Source organism: Chelon labrosus (assembly GCF_963514085.1).
Source record: "Chelon labrosus genome assembly, chromosome: 7".
In the NCBI taxonomy this organism is placed as follows: Eukaryota; Metazoa; Chordata; class Actinopteri; order Mugiliformes; family Mugilidae; genus Chelon; species Chelon labrosus.
In genome coordinates, this window is record NC_140343.1 from 24815042 (window position 1) to 24830677 (window position 15636).

The 15636-nt window shown below is 40.4% G+C and overlaps 1 protein-coding gene across 3 annotated transcripts in view; it reads right to left on the minus strand.

Moving 5' to 3' along the window:
* Positions 1–9614: 9614 nt before the first annotated feature.
* Positions 9615–15636, minus strand: part of ect2 (epithelial cell transforming 2) — a 33813-nt gene continuing 27791 nt past the window's right edge. For all 3 annotated transcript variants that reach the window (XM_084548198.1, XM_084548197.1, XM_084548196.1), the window contains one exon: positions 9615–10974. In XM_084548198.1, the coding sequence (XP_084404324.1) occupies positions 10885–10974 (90 nt within the window). In that variant the 3' untranslated portion in view covers positions 9615–10884. The remainder of the gene's footprint in view (positions 10975–15636) is intronic.

Below are 15636 nucleotides of genomic sequence, written 5' to 3' on the forward strand. Positions count from 1 at the left end.
GAGCTTATCATGGAGAACATGCCAAAACAACCCAAATTTTAAATTTAAATTTCCACACGCGCACAGTCACAGTTCTTGCCCATCATTACTATGTTAAAACATGTAAATAACATTAGCTTCTCTCAGCTTTGATGTCCTCTGCAGTGGGTAAAGAATCATCTTATCGAGATACTGATAATGTTTCTCACCTGCTTAAGGACTCGTAAGTAGCTGGAAGTCACCAGCGCGTCCAGTAGCTGGTCCCGTGTCTACTTTTTTAGGTTCATCCAAAGGATTCGTTCAAAGCAGTAATGAAACTGTAAAAAAACCAAAATGTCTGCGTTCTGAGTGAGCGAGGCAGAGGAAAATAGGAGAGTGTTCTTTTGTGTGTGTCCTAATTAAGTTCTCACCCATATGAACTCATCAGGGCCTTATTAGAAGGGACACAGGAAGACAATATCCTCCTCAGGCCTGAGAGAAACCTGGACGTGACTACCACAAGAAATCCATCTATTGATTTAAGGGGTTTGCTGTGATACTGCTTCTCTATGTGAGGAGAACTTGCTGTGCAATGGCCGCCCAAGAAAGGGTTTAACAAATACGAACAAATATGATGCCCTCAGTGGTAATACATCCACATTTTTCTGCCAGAAACACATCCAAGAGCACATTTCGTCGAGCACACACCAATAAATAACAGCAGCATTCAGAGCTATGAACTATATAGACTGTATAAAGATGGATGACAGAACAGCTTCTCAAAAATGAAGCCAAAGCAAGTAGAGCTCCCCCTGGTGACTGGCTGCAGTATAGGTCATAAGCTCCACCTCCTCCAAGTTTCCATTTTTATTTTAGCTAGTTAGTTGACACTATAGAAGATACAGATGTGACATCATGATGACTACCAGTTGCCATGCCAACAGCTCAGTGAAGCAGCCCCATGGGACCATGAGACTTGGGGAAAACAATAAAAAATAAAAAAGTACAGTATATAATCCAACATTTAAGCTGGAGTTGCTTTAACACTACATTAAAGACCTCCTGCTCTTGTGCCGGCTGTGTTTTGCCTCAGTCATTCAGAAAAAAAACAACAAAAAAAACACACAACCACTGCTATAAATGATCACCTGAAAAGACAAAAGCACCGTTAAGTGATGTCTGTTCATTAGTAACGAGAGCCTTTTCAAATATTCTGTCCTTGTTGCTGTTGAATAAATAAATAATACATAAATGTAAACAAGAATTAACAAATGAAATTATTTAATATGGCTATGCTGTGTGTAATTCCGTCATTAAAAAATGATTGGTATGTGGTTAATTATTGATATGATCAGGAGCCCTGTGGAGTCAAATGCATTTTTTCCGGTGTCTTTTTTATTTTAACCTTTATTACCGTAGATTTCCATGCATATAGAAATATTCAGGTTTTGAGTTTTGTAAAGGTCTAACTAATATCAGAGCGGAGATCAGCAAATAATAACTCAACCTGTGTGCCAAAGCATCTGAGCAAAGATCCGGCTGCTGTGACATCAGTTGATCAGTTGCTCATGATGGCGGCACAGTTGGCCTGCAGACTTCCACGCAAGAGGGTGTTGCAAATCTTCACTCAATCCTCTTTAGGGCAAACTCTTTAATCCTTGCTCCTCTCAACAGTAATAAGGGAAAGGCTACATCCTTCATGATGCCAGAGCAAGAAGATATGAATAACATAAACATATGCAAAACGTGATTGTACTGTGGTTGAGCAAATCTGTTGCTAACATGCTAACAGTAGTATTGACTAAAGTGTAGTTTTTCTTGTATTATCCAAGTACAGACAACACACCATGAATATGATGTCAGGTCAAAGAACAGAGGTAAGAGTCTAGACACTTTTTGTAGATGCTCCTTCATTTCATTTGGCCACCGCTCAAATTCTAATCATAGTATGAGTAATAATAATGTATTTCACTATGGGTGGCACAGTGGCGTGGTGGTTAGCACTGATGCCTCGCAGCAAGAAGGTGCCAGGTACTCCGCTAGGTGTGCATGTGAGTGTGAATGGTTGTCTGTCTCTCTTTGTTAGCCCTGTGATAGACCTGTCCAGGGTGTACCCCGCCTCTCGCCCGATGACAGCTGGGATCGGCTCCAGCCCCCCGAGACCCTTCACAGGACAAGTCGTTACAGAAGATGAATGAATGAATGAATGTATTTCATTATGATGTATTTCATTATTATCTTCTGATATCAAATTCTATATTTTAAAGACACGTCTATTAGAGGCGGTTCGAATGTCAAGAGGTTTAACGCCATGTTCTTGATGTCATGCGTTTGTGCGTGGCATTGAGAATTGTCAATTAGACTTGCGTTGCGCCTGGCAGACTGGAGAAGAGGTACTTCCATGACACACATTTTAAATCAGTGGTGCAGATTTGAAAAACTTCAGTGTCTTGCTCAAGGACACTCTGACATGTGGTCCACGTACCGAGGATCAAACTGCTAACCCTCTGGATCACTAACATCCCTCTCTGTCTATCTGCTGAGTCACAGGCAACGGCTAGCAAGCAAAAGTGCTAAAGGATAACATGGGGTTATTGCTGTAACTTAAAAGTGTCTGCCTGTGCATATTTGTTCTCCAAACACTGTCAAAAATGTTAGCTGACGGGGGTTGGTTCGCTGGCGATTGCTATGTTAGCTTTCTGAGCTTTAAGTAAGCAGCCAAGGAGCTAAGTGATGTCCTTCATTATTTTAGTCAGTGAAAGTTTCCTCTTCTGGTCAAATTGGCCTTCCAGGTTTGTTTACAGGACATTTATGGACAGGTAATTGAAATAGTGAAAGACACCTTGACTTCTTGGAAATGATGTCGTGCTAAGAGGGAGCAAGGAGGATGGCAAGAGAGAGAGGACATTGAGATTTTACAATAGCAAGAAGAACCAGGTGAGCAAATGGGCAATGTAGCTTAACTCTTTAAAACCATTGCGCAAGCACACTATCAAAAAAATAAAAAAATAAATGGGTTCTACAAAGACTTAAACGTTGCAGACAATATGATGTCATTGCGATAATTTTACTTGCCCCTCTCTGAAAAAATAATTTTAGTTCAGGGGCCACATACAGCTCAATTTGATGTGGACTCAAAGAAATTAGTAAAACAAAACGAAACTAAACCTATAGACCAAATCCTTGTTCAAAAATTTAAATCTCAAAAGAAAAACCTACCTCCTTAACCGAAATCAAAATACACCAATAAACAACACTCCAAACCTAAATGTGTCTAACTAGCCAGAGTGAACCAAAATATGTATAAATGCAAAGTCCAGCTCTTAGGCAAACATAACTAAGTACTTAACAAGATTTTCACAGACTAAGTAATGCACTTTATTTGGGGGTTAGTGGGTCCTCTATTAGTCGTCTTCAACTGGTACAAAATGCTGCTGCACGTCTTTTAACTGGCACAAGCAAGTATGAGCACATTTCACCAATTTTAGCTTCACTCCACTGGTTGCCCGTCGCATTTTAGGATCCGTTTTAAAATTATTTTATTTGCTTTTAAAGCCTTGAATGGCCTTGCCCCTCCTTACCTCTCTGAGCTGCTGCACCCCTACACCCCTAGCCGATCTCTCAGGTCAGCTGACCAGCTGCTCCTGACCGTGCCTAAAACTAGGCTTAAGCTCAGAGGGGATTGAGCATTTGCTGTTGCAGCTCCAAAACTTTGGAACAAATTGCAGCTACACATTAGACAAGCCTCCTCTCTGTCTCATTTTAAAACCCTTCTTAAAACCCACCTCTTTTCTTTGGCTTTTAACACCATGTAGAATGTTGATTTTATGTGTATACATGCATATTTTTTTACTACTTCATCTCTTATTATATTTCTATTGTGTTATCTATTTATTGTGTTTTATCTTGTAAAGCACTTTGGAAACCTTGTGTTTGTTAAAATTGTGCTATATAAATAAAGTGGATTGGATTGGATTGGATAAGTATTTTGGAAGTAATTCAGAAGAACAATAAACACAGATTCAGAGTTGGGCACACCAGTGTTGGGCAAACTATAGGAAAGCTTCCAGTTGTCTCAGAGTGATGGCAGCACAACTTTTACATGGAATCCCCCAACCAATCAGTCTCCAGAGGGAAATCTGCCATACCTGGAAACTCACAGATAGAACAAAGGACAAGAAAATTATGAAAATGTTTAGATTTAACAAACTTTTACAAAACATTTTATGAACAACCTGAAAATTTTTAAGAGAAAAAAAGTGCAATTTCAGTGGATTGCAGCTATCTGCTGTTTAATTCTGTGTCACTGTTGTGTCATGTCAGCAACTCTTCCAAAAACAACGCATCCTAGTGGAAAAATTAGGAATTGCAGTTACTTTGATTGAAAAATTGCAGTCAATCCTTAAAAGATGAGTTGGCGGTGGCAGGTTTGCTCAAGCGCACTATAGATTACCATAACTATATCACAGTTTGCGCTAACGGTTTCTGAAAGCTGAGATGGTGGCATTACGGTAGTTTCACTTGCACCTCTCCCTGAAGGTTATTACACTCTTATAATATACAGTATATTGTAAATAACTGCCAGATATTGAAAGTTCCAGATATTATACTATATACAACTTTTTTTTTTTTTTTTTATAGTCAAAATAAACAAAAAAATAAATAAAAGTCCAGGCGGACATCTTGACGCTTCAAAGGGTTTTGAAAAAAAAAAAAAAAAAAGAAACTCACTAAATTATTTTACAGGCATTCATGGATGCTATGTGTGCTTTCCAGAAGCAGGCTTAAAACATGCGGCAGAGAACATACTAATTAGCACATACTCATTAAGAAACTCTCCTAGTTTACCTTAACTATGTTTAAATTCACAGTACAAAGAGAAGACAACAGCGGTGAGAGTTGCCAGGAGGTGATTGGGGGGGACAGTTTGCAAGGCACTGACGAACCAAACTAGCCCCAGATGAGGCCAACCACTGAGCTAAACTAAACAACTGGACAGCTCTATAAATTAAGCCGATCGCGGCTTTTGCATTGGCATGTAGAAGAACCAGCAGCCAAGGTCTGGATCCAGGTCTGAATACATAAGCTAAACCGTGAGGTTGGCAGGCAGCCTGATCATTAGGCTAATCAGTAAAAGCACACTACTGCCCTCATTAAGTTCTTGTTTCATATCAGACCCGGGCCACTTGCATTTGCGGCGTGGAGCTGATTCACAGTCCGTCGCTAGCTGTGAAACCTGCTGTCAGAACAGATGAGAATTCACAGGGCTTTTATAACATCTCACTTATCTGCACATATCACCTGTCGTCATCAGTCAGCGTCAGCACCCCTCGGCCCGGTAAAAACGAACGCGGCGGAGAACAGCAACAGCGACGGGGGTCAATGGAAGGACAGAAGGATCTAAAATTGAACATTATTATGTGGTATATGAACATAACCAAGTTCTTCTGGATATTTTCTGTGAACTCAGTCATTACCAGCTAGAAAAGTGGAAATCTCTTGTAGCCCGTACAAATTTACAAATAACCACAGGCACTACGGGGAGCCTCAAAGGTCATAGGGGGATTTTTCCTTCACCATATTTTTGCATTTCCTCTCAAAATCTTCCGCATTTCCTCTGAGTGGCTGAGCAGTATTATGGTAATCGAGTGTGTGGATGTGCCACCAGAGGGGCTGGTTCACCTGGCAGAGCAGCTGCAGCTGTGCTCAGCCAGCAGCTATACTCTGTTGGAGATCAGCCTTTTAGTGATGAGCACTAAATGCATCGTGTAAATCATCACATCATCTCCTCCCTTAGCGCTTCCTTTGACTTGCACTAACTGGACTTGTACCTACTGTTTATACGAGTCTGCAATAATGCAAAACTTGAAGGTGTAGTAAAGCAAAAGTCAAGAAAAAAAAAAAATGAAGCGATGCCCGCAACAGGGCTTAGTCCATAGTCTTGTAAAATCCCAAATAAATTCATGGGCGAGTTACTCAAAATATTGCAATATATCAGATAAAAATATGCTAAACAAAAATGGCCTTAAAAATTATAACAGCTCGGGAATTAATGACTAATGAAGTTGTGGCTTCTTTTGGACTCTGGGAGAAAACGGCATGACAAATTCTTAATCCTCCCGCCTGGAATACGTCCAGGTTTTCTCGGGGCAAAGTCTTGGGTCACGGTTACATAAAAGAAACTTGCACTGAAAAAGAAAACTCTCATAGTATAGAACTCCTTGAGGGTCCCGTCTCCACACCTTCACTTTCAATGGAGGGATTTCAATGTCAAATTCTGTCTTTTTCATGTCGTGTCTCCTCTGTGTAATCCATTTTTTTTTGTCACATCCATGCACGTACAGTACAGAATATCTGCATAAAGACTCACATCTCAAATATAGAATTTAGCTAGATTGTGCTGTGAAGTAGAAACCTGTACCAGGGTCGAATGCTGTTTGATTGATGACGGAGACTGTTTATCCCTACAACTGTAGTTTCAGCCCCTCACCCCGACTCCACTTCCTCCCTGCGGTCTCCCTTTTTGTTTTACCCCCCTTAAACAACCAGTCAGACGTACTTTGAAGAGAAGGCAAAGGAAAATATAAAAGAGTGAGCGTCCTCCGTGAAGAGGCGCCTTTCGGTGGTGGCTTTTCCACAGCCTCGCCTCGCCTCGGGCCTGGATGGCACTCTGTCTCCAGTCGCTTGCTGGCAGCTTGGCACGTCTCGCGCATCCAGGAGACAGATTATCTTCCAATTCTTTGAAGAAGTTGCATGCGAAGAGAACAACAACAAAAAAAAAAAGCTCCTCTCTTCTTTCTCAGCTCACTGACATGACATGAAACGCTCAACATTCAAAACACACCTTGACTCGGGGGTAGCTAATGTGATTATGGCTAAGCTAAGAGCAGCAGGACAATGCAGCTGAGGTCATGGCGTGCACAAGATATATGAGCTTGCCGTAGAGAAATAGAATGTCTTTTTTATTACAATTTTTAGTTGTGTCACTATCAATACCGCACTTGCATTGCAGTCTAAAAATCTAAATATTTAGTAAGACATCAACTCAGTTATGGACTGTTCCTGGGTCTGGCCTTTACAACCATGTGACCAATGGGAGAAAATAACTCTGTACATTTTTAGCTGTGCAGCAAAAAGTGCCGTACCATTATGTGCAACAAGGAACTGGTTGAGGAGGACTCAAACGCACGACTCAGGACACAGGTGGTGGATTGAAAGGCTTTGCTTAAAAGCAGGCAAAGACAAAGTCCAAAAAAAGCACAAAGCACACTAGGAAAAAACTAGAGCGTTTCTGACATGAAGTACAAAAAGGAACTGGCAAAGTGGGAACACAGAGACTGAATACAAGGGGAACAATGAGGCACAGGTGAGACACATCAGGGCGGGGCTAACAATCAGGGGCAGCAACCACACGGGGGGAGGGGGAGTGAAGACTTCTGAAATGACGGATAATTTACAAAATAAAACAGGAAATGTCCAAAACACAGAGATACAGACAATCATGAGCAGGTGCCACGGAGCTGGATGTGACATTATGAGGCACTCTCACTTTTCTTAATTAATACAACTTTCAGATTAGTAGATTAGATTAGTATCCAATCCATAATATGAGTCCAAAAAGTAAATGTGTTAAAGATTCTTGTTTGTCATTGCAGAAAATATGTGGTCAGTGTCTCACAAATGGGAAAATACAGATTTGTTGAACACAGTATCATATTTTGATGTTTTCAGTCATATAGGTAATAGAGTTCATATGGCAGCCGAGGATGACATAGCTAGACTCAGTTCTTATCAGAAAACAAACCTGGTAACACACAATTTGCATTTCGTTACAGGATGTGTTTCAGACGATAGAGAAAGAAATACCTCTGCACACAACTGGATAGTCCTGCAGCCAATCAGAGCCATTTAGTTGTAACTCTGATGACGTTTATGAATATGTTGCGGTTACTCTTCTGTCCATCACCACATCAAGCCTGCCTAAATGTTTTGATTGGCCTGGCAGATCTTTACAGGAACATAAGACTTGGAGGAGAATGTGGTCTGGCTTCCAGGCTAATGGTAGCCTAATAGTTGTGGTCTTTGCAAATCAGTACCAGGCTGCATCCTGCTGGGGATGGCTGCTGCCATCAAGGAGTGTCATTGCTATGGGGTGGGGGTGTCTGGTCTGGTCTAGGTGGGTGCTCCATGTCTAAGTAACATCCACACGAATGCAAGGTCCAAAAGTTTCCCAGCAGAACGTTGAATTGTCTCAAGATGGTTAATGTTACGTACTTCTCCTGTTAGTGGTTTTAATGTTATGGCTGATCGGTGTATGTATAGATACAACTGAACACTACTGGAAAAAACTAATCTGTCGTCCTGAACTCAACAACTTGCCCAGGTTTCATTGCTTAGTTATGTGAATGCATAATTAGCCAACGTGCTTATGATGCCTCTTTCATTCACTGTAACAGCTAACTCACCCGTGACATCAAACAATTGGAACCGATACCGACACTATAAATTAATTCAGAAGTAAAAATAGTTTTTCCTCTTTACTAATGTAAGACATTATTTAATGACAGTTCAGTTGTGTGATTTACAGATAATTGGTTAATATATTTTGTTTTATTTAGTGCTCATGCATTATGTACACGTATGTGGCTAAAGTTCAGAGAAGAAGAGCGACTTCCGTTTTTTTTGTTTTGGGGGCGGAAACCGGAAGAAGAGGTTTTTGTTTTTTTGGCTTGGTTGTTCGGTTTTTGGATGAAAACGGTCGGCACTAAAAAGTTATGAGAAAGAGCTCCTGTGTCTGTTTTTCCTAAAGAGTACACGCTATACCCACGACGCTTACACTAAGTCTATTATAGGTGCACTTTATATCAACCAGATCAGCATTTACCTATCAAATTAATACTATTGTTAATTGTATATTATAAAGGATAGGCAAAGCTGTTTTGAGAACTGCTCTGGTTTGTAAATTATTCTGACTTCATCAAGAGATGATCAATAAAGGATCAATGTTAAAGCTACATGGTACCGTTGTACAGCTCCTTGGCCTCACTGTTACAACATTACACAAGCTCTTTAAAACTTTATTGCAGTCAAAATCTTACCTTAAAAAAAAATACCTGTCAGCTTCGACCATTTGTCAGTATTTCTGGACTGAATTTACTTACTTCAAAGACCTAACTGATTCTGTTGGTTCAAAAAAAGTGAATTTAAAACAGCAGATATGATTTATGAAGGCAGTGGAAACAGGGGAAGTGCACTCTTTGTCTATGGGGATCCAGAAACTTCTAAACCAACTGCTACATCAAATGAGTAAGAAGTACAGACGGGTAACTGAAGAACAGTCATGAGCTCCCTTCAAAGTGGTATGCAAATCACAAACAGGCCTTCAGACTCGGGTGGAAACTCCAAGAAATATTTTGAAAGTTGAGCATTTCAAGGCTCACTGAAAAAGCTGCAGAAGTGGCTGATCATTTATTAGAATCTTAGGTTACAAATGAGGGATGCTGCGACTTTATTATGATCATTTTTTTAAAAAAAAGATTCAGTTTAATCCTTATTTGAGGACGTGAGAGATGAATGAAATAAATACTGTTTTAATATTTCTGGTGGTAAAAAGCACATAGAGTGGGGTAAAAAAATAAAAAGCTTAACACATATTGTACATGTTTAAGTGCATTTAATATAGAGATAAAGAACTAGAGACAAGCTCGGTGAAAGAGCATGAAAGAAATGGCAGATATAAAAGTGGAACAAACATAAATAGCAACGGAAAAACAACGAGCATTGATGTACTCATCGAGAATAAATATGTTCACTGCATCCCTTCTCAAACACAGACAGATACACAGACACTATAGACGCTCTATAAAAGGTAGTTAAACTGCAGAGAGGCGTACAGGGAAGAGGAGCACACAAGCTTTTATTCTTCACAACCAATCTGTTAAATGTTAAAATAGAAGCTTTATAAAAGCTGGAGACTATCTTAAGTTTACATTAAGAAGGTGGGTTATTCACAACAAGTCATATAATTATATCAGGTGAAATTAAGTCTACCCCACTACAATAAAACAAATCTTAAATGTCAGTTAACACAAAGGTAAGTTAATTAAAATAGCCTTAAGAGTGAAGGGCAAGAGACGCCTGTACCTTTAACGAGTACATAAAAGACAAGCACGGTGAAATGAGAGAAGCATCCAGGGACATTTAGGGACAGGTCTGAATGTCCATTGAAACAAAGAGTACTTGGTGTGTGTAGTTAGTGTCAACACTGAACAATGCCAACAATAGCAACAAAGTGTGAACAAAAAATGTAACTGTTAAAAGTACAGGAACAAAGTATGAGCTATGCCAACACCATACACCATTAACAAATACAAACAAAAAACAGAGGATCCTTCATTTTTTTTTTTAAAGTTGGGCAAACCTCGTCAGAACCAGAGGCCTTCACACACACCTATATCCCCAAACATGGTGTAGTACCGCTCCAGTTAGACCTCAGTGATAGTATTTTTCAGGTATTGTGCATGCTTCTAAAGATGCACTAAACCAACTTGTAGGATGCAGCAACACTTACTTACAGGTTTGCAGCAACACAGACCGCTTTCAGCTGAATACATCATGATGGACATCAAGATGACGAACAGTTGGTTTATTGCTTTCACCCGAGTTTCAAACAGGAAGCACCCTTAGCAGTAAGGAGACGGCCCTAGCGCTGCCACGTATCGGTACGTCCTTGTCTTCAGTGCTTTCTTCCAAATACAGCCAATACATTCTGGAACAGGAAAGTCTGTGCAGAGCTCCAGTACGGACAAATGCAAGTTCATCATACTTTAGACGTAGCTTACGCTTTTCTGTCAAATCTGGACGGCCTGTGGCAGTCAAGGCAAAGGAGGTGAAAAGAGAAGAGGTGACCCCCGTCGCAGCGGCGTCTCAGAAGAGGTGGGTGGAAGAGCGGCTGAACGTGTGGTACTTCCTCTCAAACATGGAAGGCAGATTGACCATGGAGGGGGAATGGTGTGCCTGTAAATGGAAGGCAGAGAAGTAAAAAAAGTGATACGTGTTTGAAGAAAGTCTAAGAAAATAAATCAAATGTCAGTCCCCAGTAGTTTTGTTAAAGGATGATTTAAAGATTCATGTTTGTGGTCATACTCCATAATGGTGTTAATAAGGTTATTAGCCGAGTTAAAGGAAAGCTACAACAAACTAGCATTAATAAGTGACGTACAGTGATTGTAAAGATGTTGGTCAGACTGTAATTCTTGTCATAGTAGTAAAACACCAGTGAGGGTAGCTTTAGGTAGCTCCCATTTGCTGACCCCAGCTGGAGAACAAATAGGACTATGCCAACTTTTAACACCTAGTAAATATGAAGAAATACATCAGAGAACATCTAGGGGCTTTTCCAACTCCAATCAAGACAGCAGTGTGAGTATTTGAAAATTACAGAAAGTTTGGTACAACGTCGGCTAAGGTCGGTGCCAGTTCAAAAAAAAGAACTCAGTGAAGACTCCCTGGAGCAGATGCTGATGACTGGCATGGCAGCACTGCTGTCCAGTGCACTAGCAAGCTGTCGACGGCTTGTTTCAGAAGACATAACTACGAGACGTAGCTTTCCATTAATGTCACCTGATAAGTGGCTGTTATCAACCTTGTGCAGATAAATTTTACATGTGATTTTCTAATTACAATCAGCACATGGCCTAAAAATGTAATTATACTCAACACTATATATGGTAATTTATAGCAGAATACAATAGCCTTCCTTGTTAGGTCTGCAGCGCATAAATCCTGGTTTCTTCACCTTTGTTTGCATAAAATGGCTGAAGATCTGGTGGTAGAAGATCTAATTATTATTTAGAGGCAATTTAACCGAAGGATCAATCGACTATACTCTGAAAATAATTAATAGATTAACTGACTGATTTTTTTTTTCGTGCTGCAGCCTTTTAGCAACCATTTGATTCAGTTCATTGCCACCATCTGAACCCCTTTTAATGTTTAATTTAAGCAACAAATTGCTTAACTGATTCATAAAGTATTGAGACCCTTTCTCTTTGTGCCTGCTTACCTGTGATGTAAAATTATTACTAAGTGGATAAAATTATACATTTGTACCATGCTACATCTAGAGTACTAACCAGAGGAGATCAGCAGTGCATGGTGTGCTTGGCATAGATAACTCTCGTGATCGGACATATGCTTTTTCTGAAGACCTGATTGGTGTAATTTTGCGGAGCTGATCGTCCAACTAGCAATTTATTCCATCTTTGCTGAGACCTTCTTACTGTTACGGCAACCATTGTGTTCTTGGTCACCTACCTCACTAAGGCCCCCTTCACTTTGGCTGCCAACTCTGTGGAGATCGTATTGGTTCCAAACTTATTGTGTTTCACAATTTCTGAGACCACCGTGCACTTGGGAATGCCCAGATCCTTAAATGGTTTTGTTACTTTTCTTTGATCTTTGCCTCGTCTCAGTTTTGATCTGGAGGTCTACATTGAGTTCACTGGACTTCATTGTCCAGTGGTATTTGTCCTGAGTCAATAGGTGTGTACCTTGTATGTCCAGTAAATTCAGCATAGCAATCAAGCTTTGGACACACCTTAAAAATAAATGAATAATTGTCGTTTTCTCTCCATTTGTAATGAAATCTACGGCAAAGTGTCCAAACACACAGCTCAAGACTAAATCGGCCGGAATACTTAAAGTCAATTTATGTGCTCCAGCCTCGTTTTAATTACCAGAGCACAAAGACAAACGCTGTTACTAAAGCCTCTCTGCCTTTCAAGGCAAACCTGGCACTGAACTAATCGAGATGGGAAACCTTTGCCAACACAGCCACACTTCAGTACCTTTCCACCTGGCTTTTATTCACTCACATACACACACGTCGAGTGCTCTCTACAAGCATTTCATCAGAGGCGCTGTTTTTCTCCTGCCCTCTGTGTCAACACACACCAGCAGATTATGCCTGCTTTCAGTGATATACTGCCAGTGTCGTGCAGACATTTTCACTCTAAACACGAAAGTCTACCCAGATGTGCTTTTTTTTTTTTTTATTATTGGCATGAATTAAGAGAGTCTGATCAGAACACTGTCACCAGTTTCCACAGTGTATGAGAAAACCTGTCACTCAGGCCCAGAATCAGGCAGTCAGTTCAGTTCATGTGTATTTTAAATCTAGCAGCAATAAGTTCCTATGTGCTGCAGCAACCACTGGTGGTATCCGTGAGGGTGGTTGGAGCCCATGAAAAGTCATTTATAATCCCCACTTGCTGTGCAGCGATAGTTTCTGTTACGTTTTCGTCATAAATCAAGTAGCGGTGTCGTCACCTGTGTCTCCTCTTCCCCATGCTCTCCGCGACACACACATATATCAGAAAAAACGAGGGAAGGTTGCATGACAGTTATACAAGGGAAACAGTGTAGAGAATCATGGTTCCTACATATGTTTGTATTTATGGAAGGTGTTCTAATTAGCTCTCCAAAATTGCAGATCAGTTTGGGTAGTTCAGATAGCGTGCCACCTTGCCTTAGCTTGCCAATTCATTTAACTGAGAGCAGCTAAGCGCACAAGCCTTGAACTGGGTTGCGGGATAACGGGTTCCGGTGACAGACTGGTTGAAACTGCACGTAGATTGTGTGTTTCACAAACAATCTGGCAACATGGTGACTTATCTTAACGTATCTGTGTATGATGAGTCATAATACAGTTTGAGGGTCATGGAAATTACGAGGATTTTTTCCTGAGAAAGAAGAATATGGAAAGGCAGCAGGAGATTTTCTCTCTCACTGGCCATTTCCAAATCCAGTATTAACGTTCCCCTCGGGGTAAACCAACCACAGATGACCAGCTTAGCTACACATTTGGAGGTGGTCTGGGCTTTTCTCAGAGCACATGTATCGGACCGCCTACTCAACTATGAGATCCACGCAGAGCCTAGGCAATAGCAGGCAAAACAGGTGTAGGCATGTATACTTGTGTGTTAGTATGTCGCCATCATTCTGCATTTACCCTACTATACGTTAGCCGGTGGCTAGTCATCCGTGTTGTGTTCTCAATGCACTAGTGTGCTGCAGTGTCAGAATTGGTCAGTGATTTCACCACAACTTGTGGTCTAGCGTGTTGAGTGTCTCCAACAAACAACAGAAAACTGGAACTGAGTAGCTCATGTTGGAGCTGACGATAATAGGTTGTTAGGTTGTTACTTTTACTGAAATCACTGCAACACAGGAAATAGAGAAGACATCTGAGTAGGTGGTGTGTGGGAGGCAAAAGGAGAAAGAATTTTCTGTGCTTCTCCAGCCACTGAAACCCATGAACAAAGAAAGGCGTTTTAGACCAATCACAGTTGTTGCAGACTTCATTGCCATAAGGTGTAGTTACAATTCTCGGGAGGTGCATGTCCGGCCGCAATATAGGCTACGAAACTAAACTGTACCTACAGTGTCCACGTTTGACATTAGCATCCACCCCAGATGTTAAATTATTAATTAAACCAGGTTCATCAACACGTCACGCCACATATAGCAGAGGAAGGCAATTTTTTTTTCTCACTGGGAATGCAGGAAGGTGCGCTTGTTTTACAATTTATGAAGTCCTTGCAATTGTTAAACAAAACTGTAACGTCGTCTCATGCAACAGTAAGAGCCACCTGGTGGCACAACCTGGTATTACAAACATCTTCTGACAGTTAAACTGAACGTCCCTCGTCTTCTGCCTGATTTGTTACAGTATTTTTATATCAAATTTATTATCAATCGCAATTGGTCAATCAACAATTAATCATTAACACTGCTAGTTCGTATCACGAGCATGTCTACACCAATTTGTCAAATCCTGAATCATTCACATGTGCTGCTCAAGAACAAAACGTTATGAAAAAAGTTGGAACACTGTTGAAGTCAGCTTACATTTCAGTCAGTATTTGTAAATTTAAACACATCACGCCGTGAGGGAAGTCTCCTCTCTGTCAGCCTGTTTTCCTCTTACCTCAATCAAACACCAATAAAGCATACCAACACACACGACAGCTGAATCACATTGACAGGCAAGACAGAAGTAGAACGGGCATCCTCAGCAGTTTTGTACCCTAGAAGGTCGCAATTAAGGACACATCTAGATTAGTCAGAATTGTACCCAAAGTACGATTACTTTTCATTACCGCTACTTTTCTTCTGGGTGTACAGGGCACTTCATACAGTCTTGCCCGTGTTCAAAACTCATTTGTTGTAAAAGGAATTAGATCTGTGTGTTGAGCTCTGGAAACAAATTTCTCATGAGACAGATGCAGAGAACCGCTTTTTTGTATTTGAAAATGTGTCAGAAATTCGAGTAATGGTAACGTTATATCCTCAACTTCACACAAAATAAACTATACTGCGTTTCTCTTGTGTAAAAACCTGTGTGAATTTTGTTTAAATAATACTGAAATAACTAGGAAGTGGTTAAAAGGCTTGTTATCTGTCACATGAATACATGAAATAAACAAGCCAAAACACACAGTCCAACGCATCCAAAATTAAAGGCACGCCTTGACTTGATCTTTTTATTTTTGACACAAGGCAGTTGTGTTTCCAAATGAGATTAGATCAAAGCAACATTCTATAAAATCTAATTTCCCTAACTTGGTAGCTGTAATTCAATTGTCAATGATCAAATCAACCTTTTTTTTTTAATGC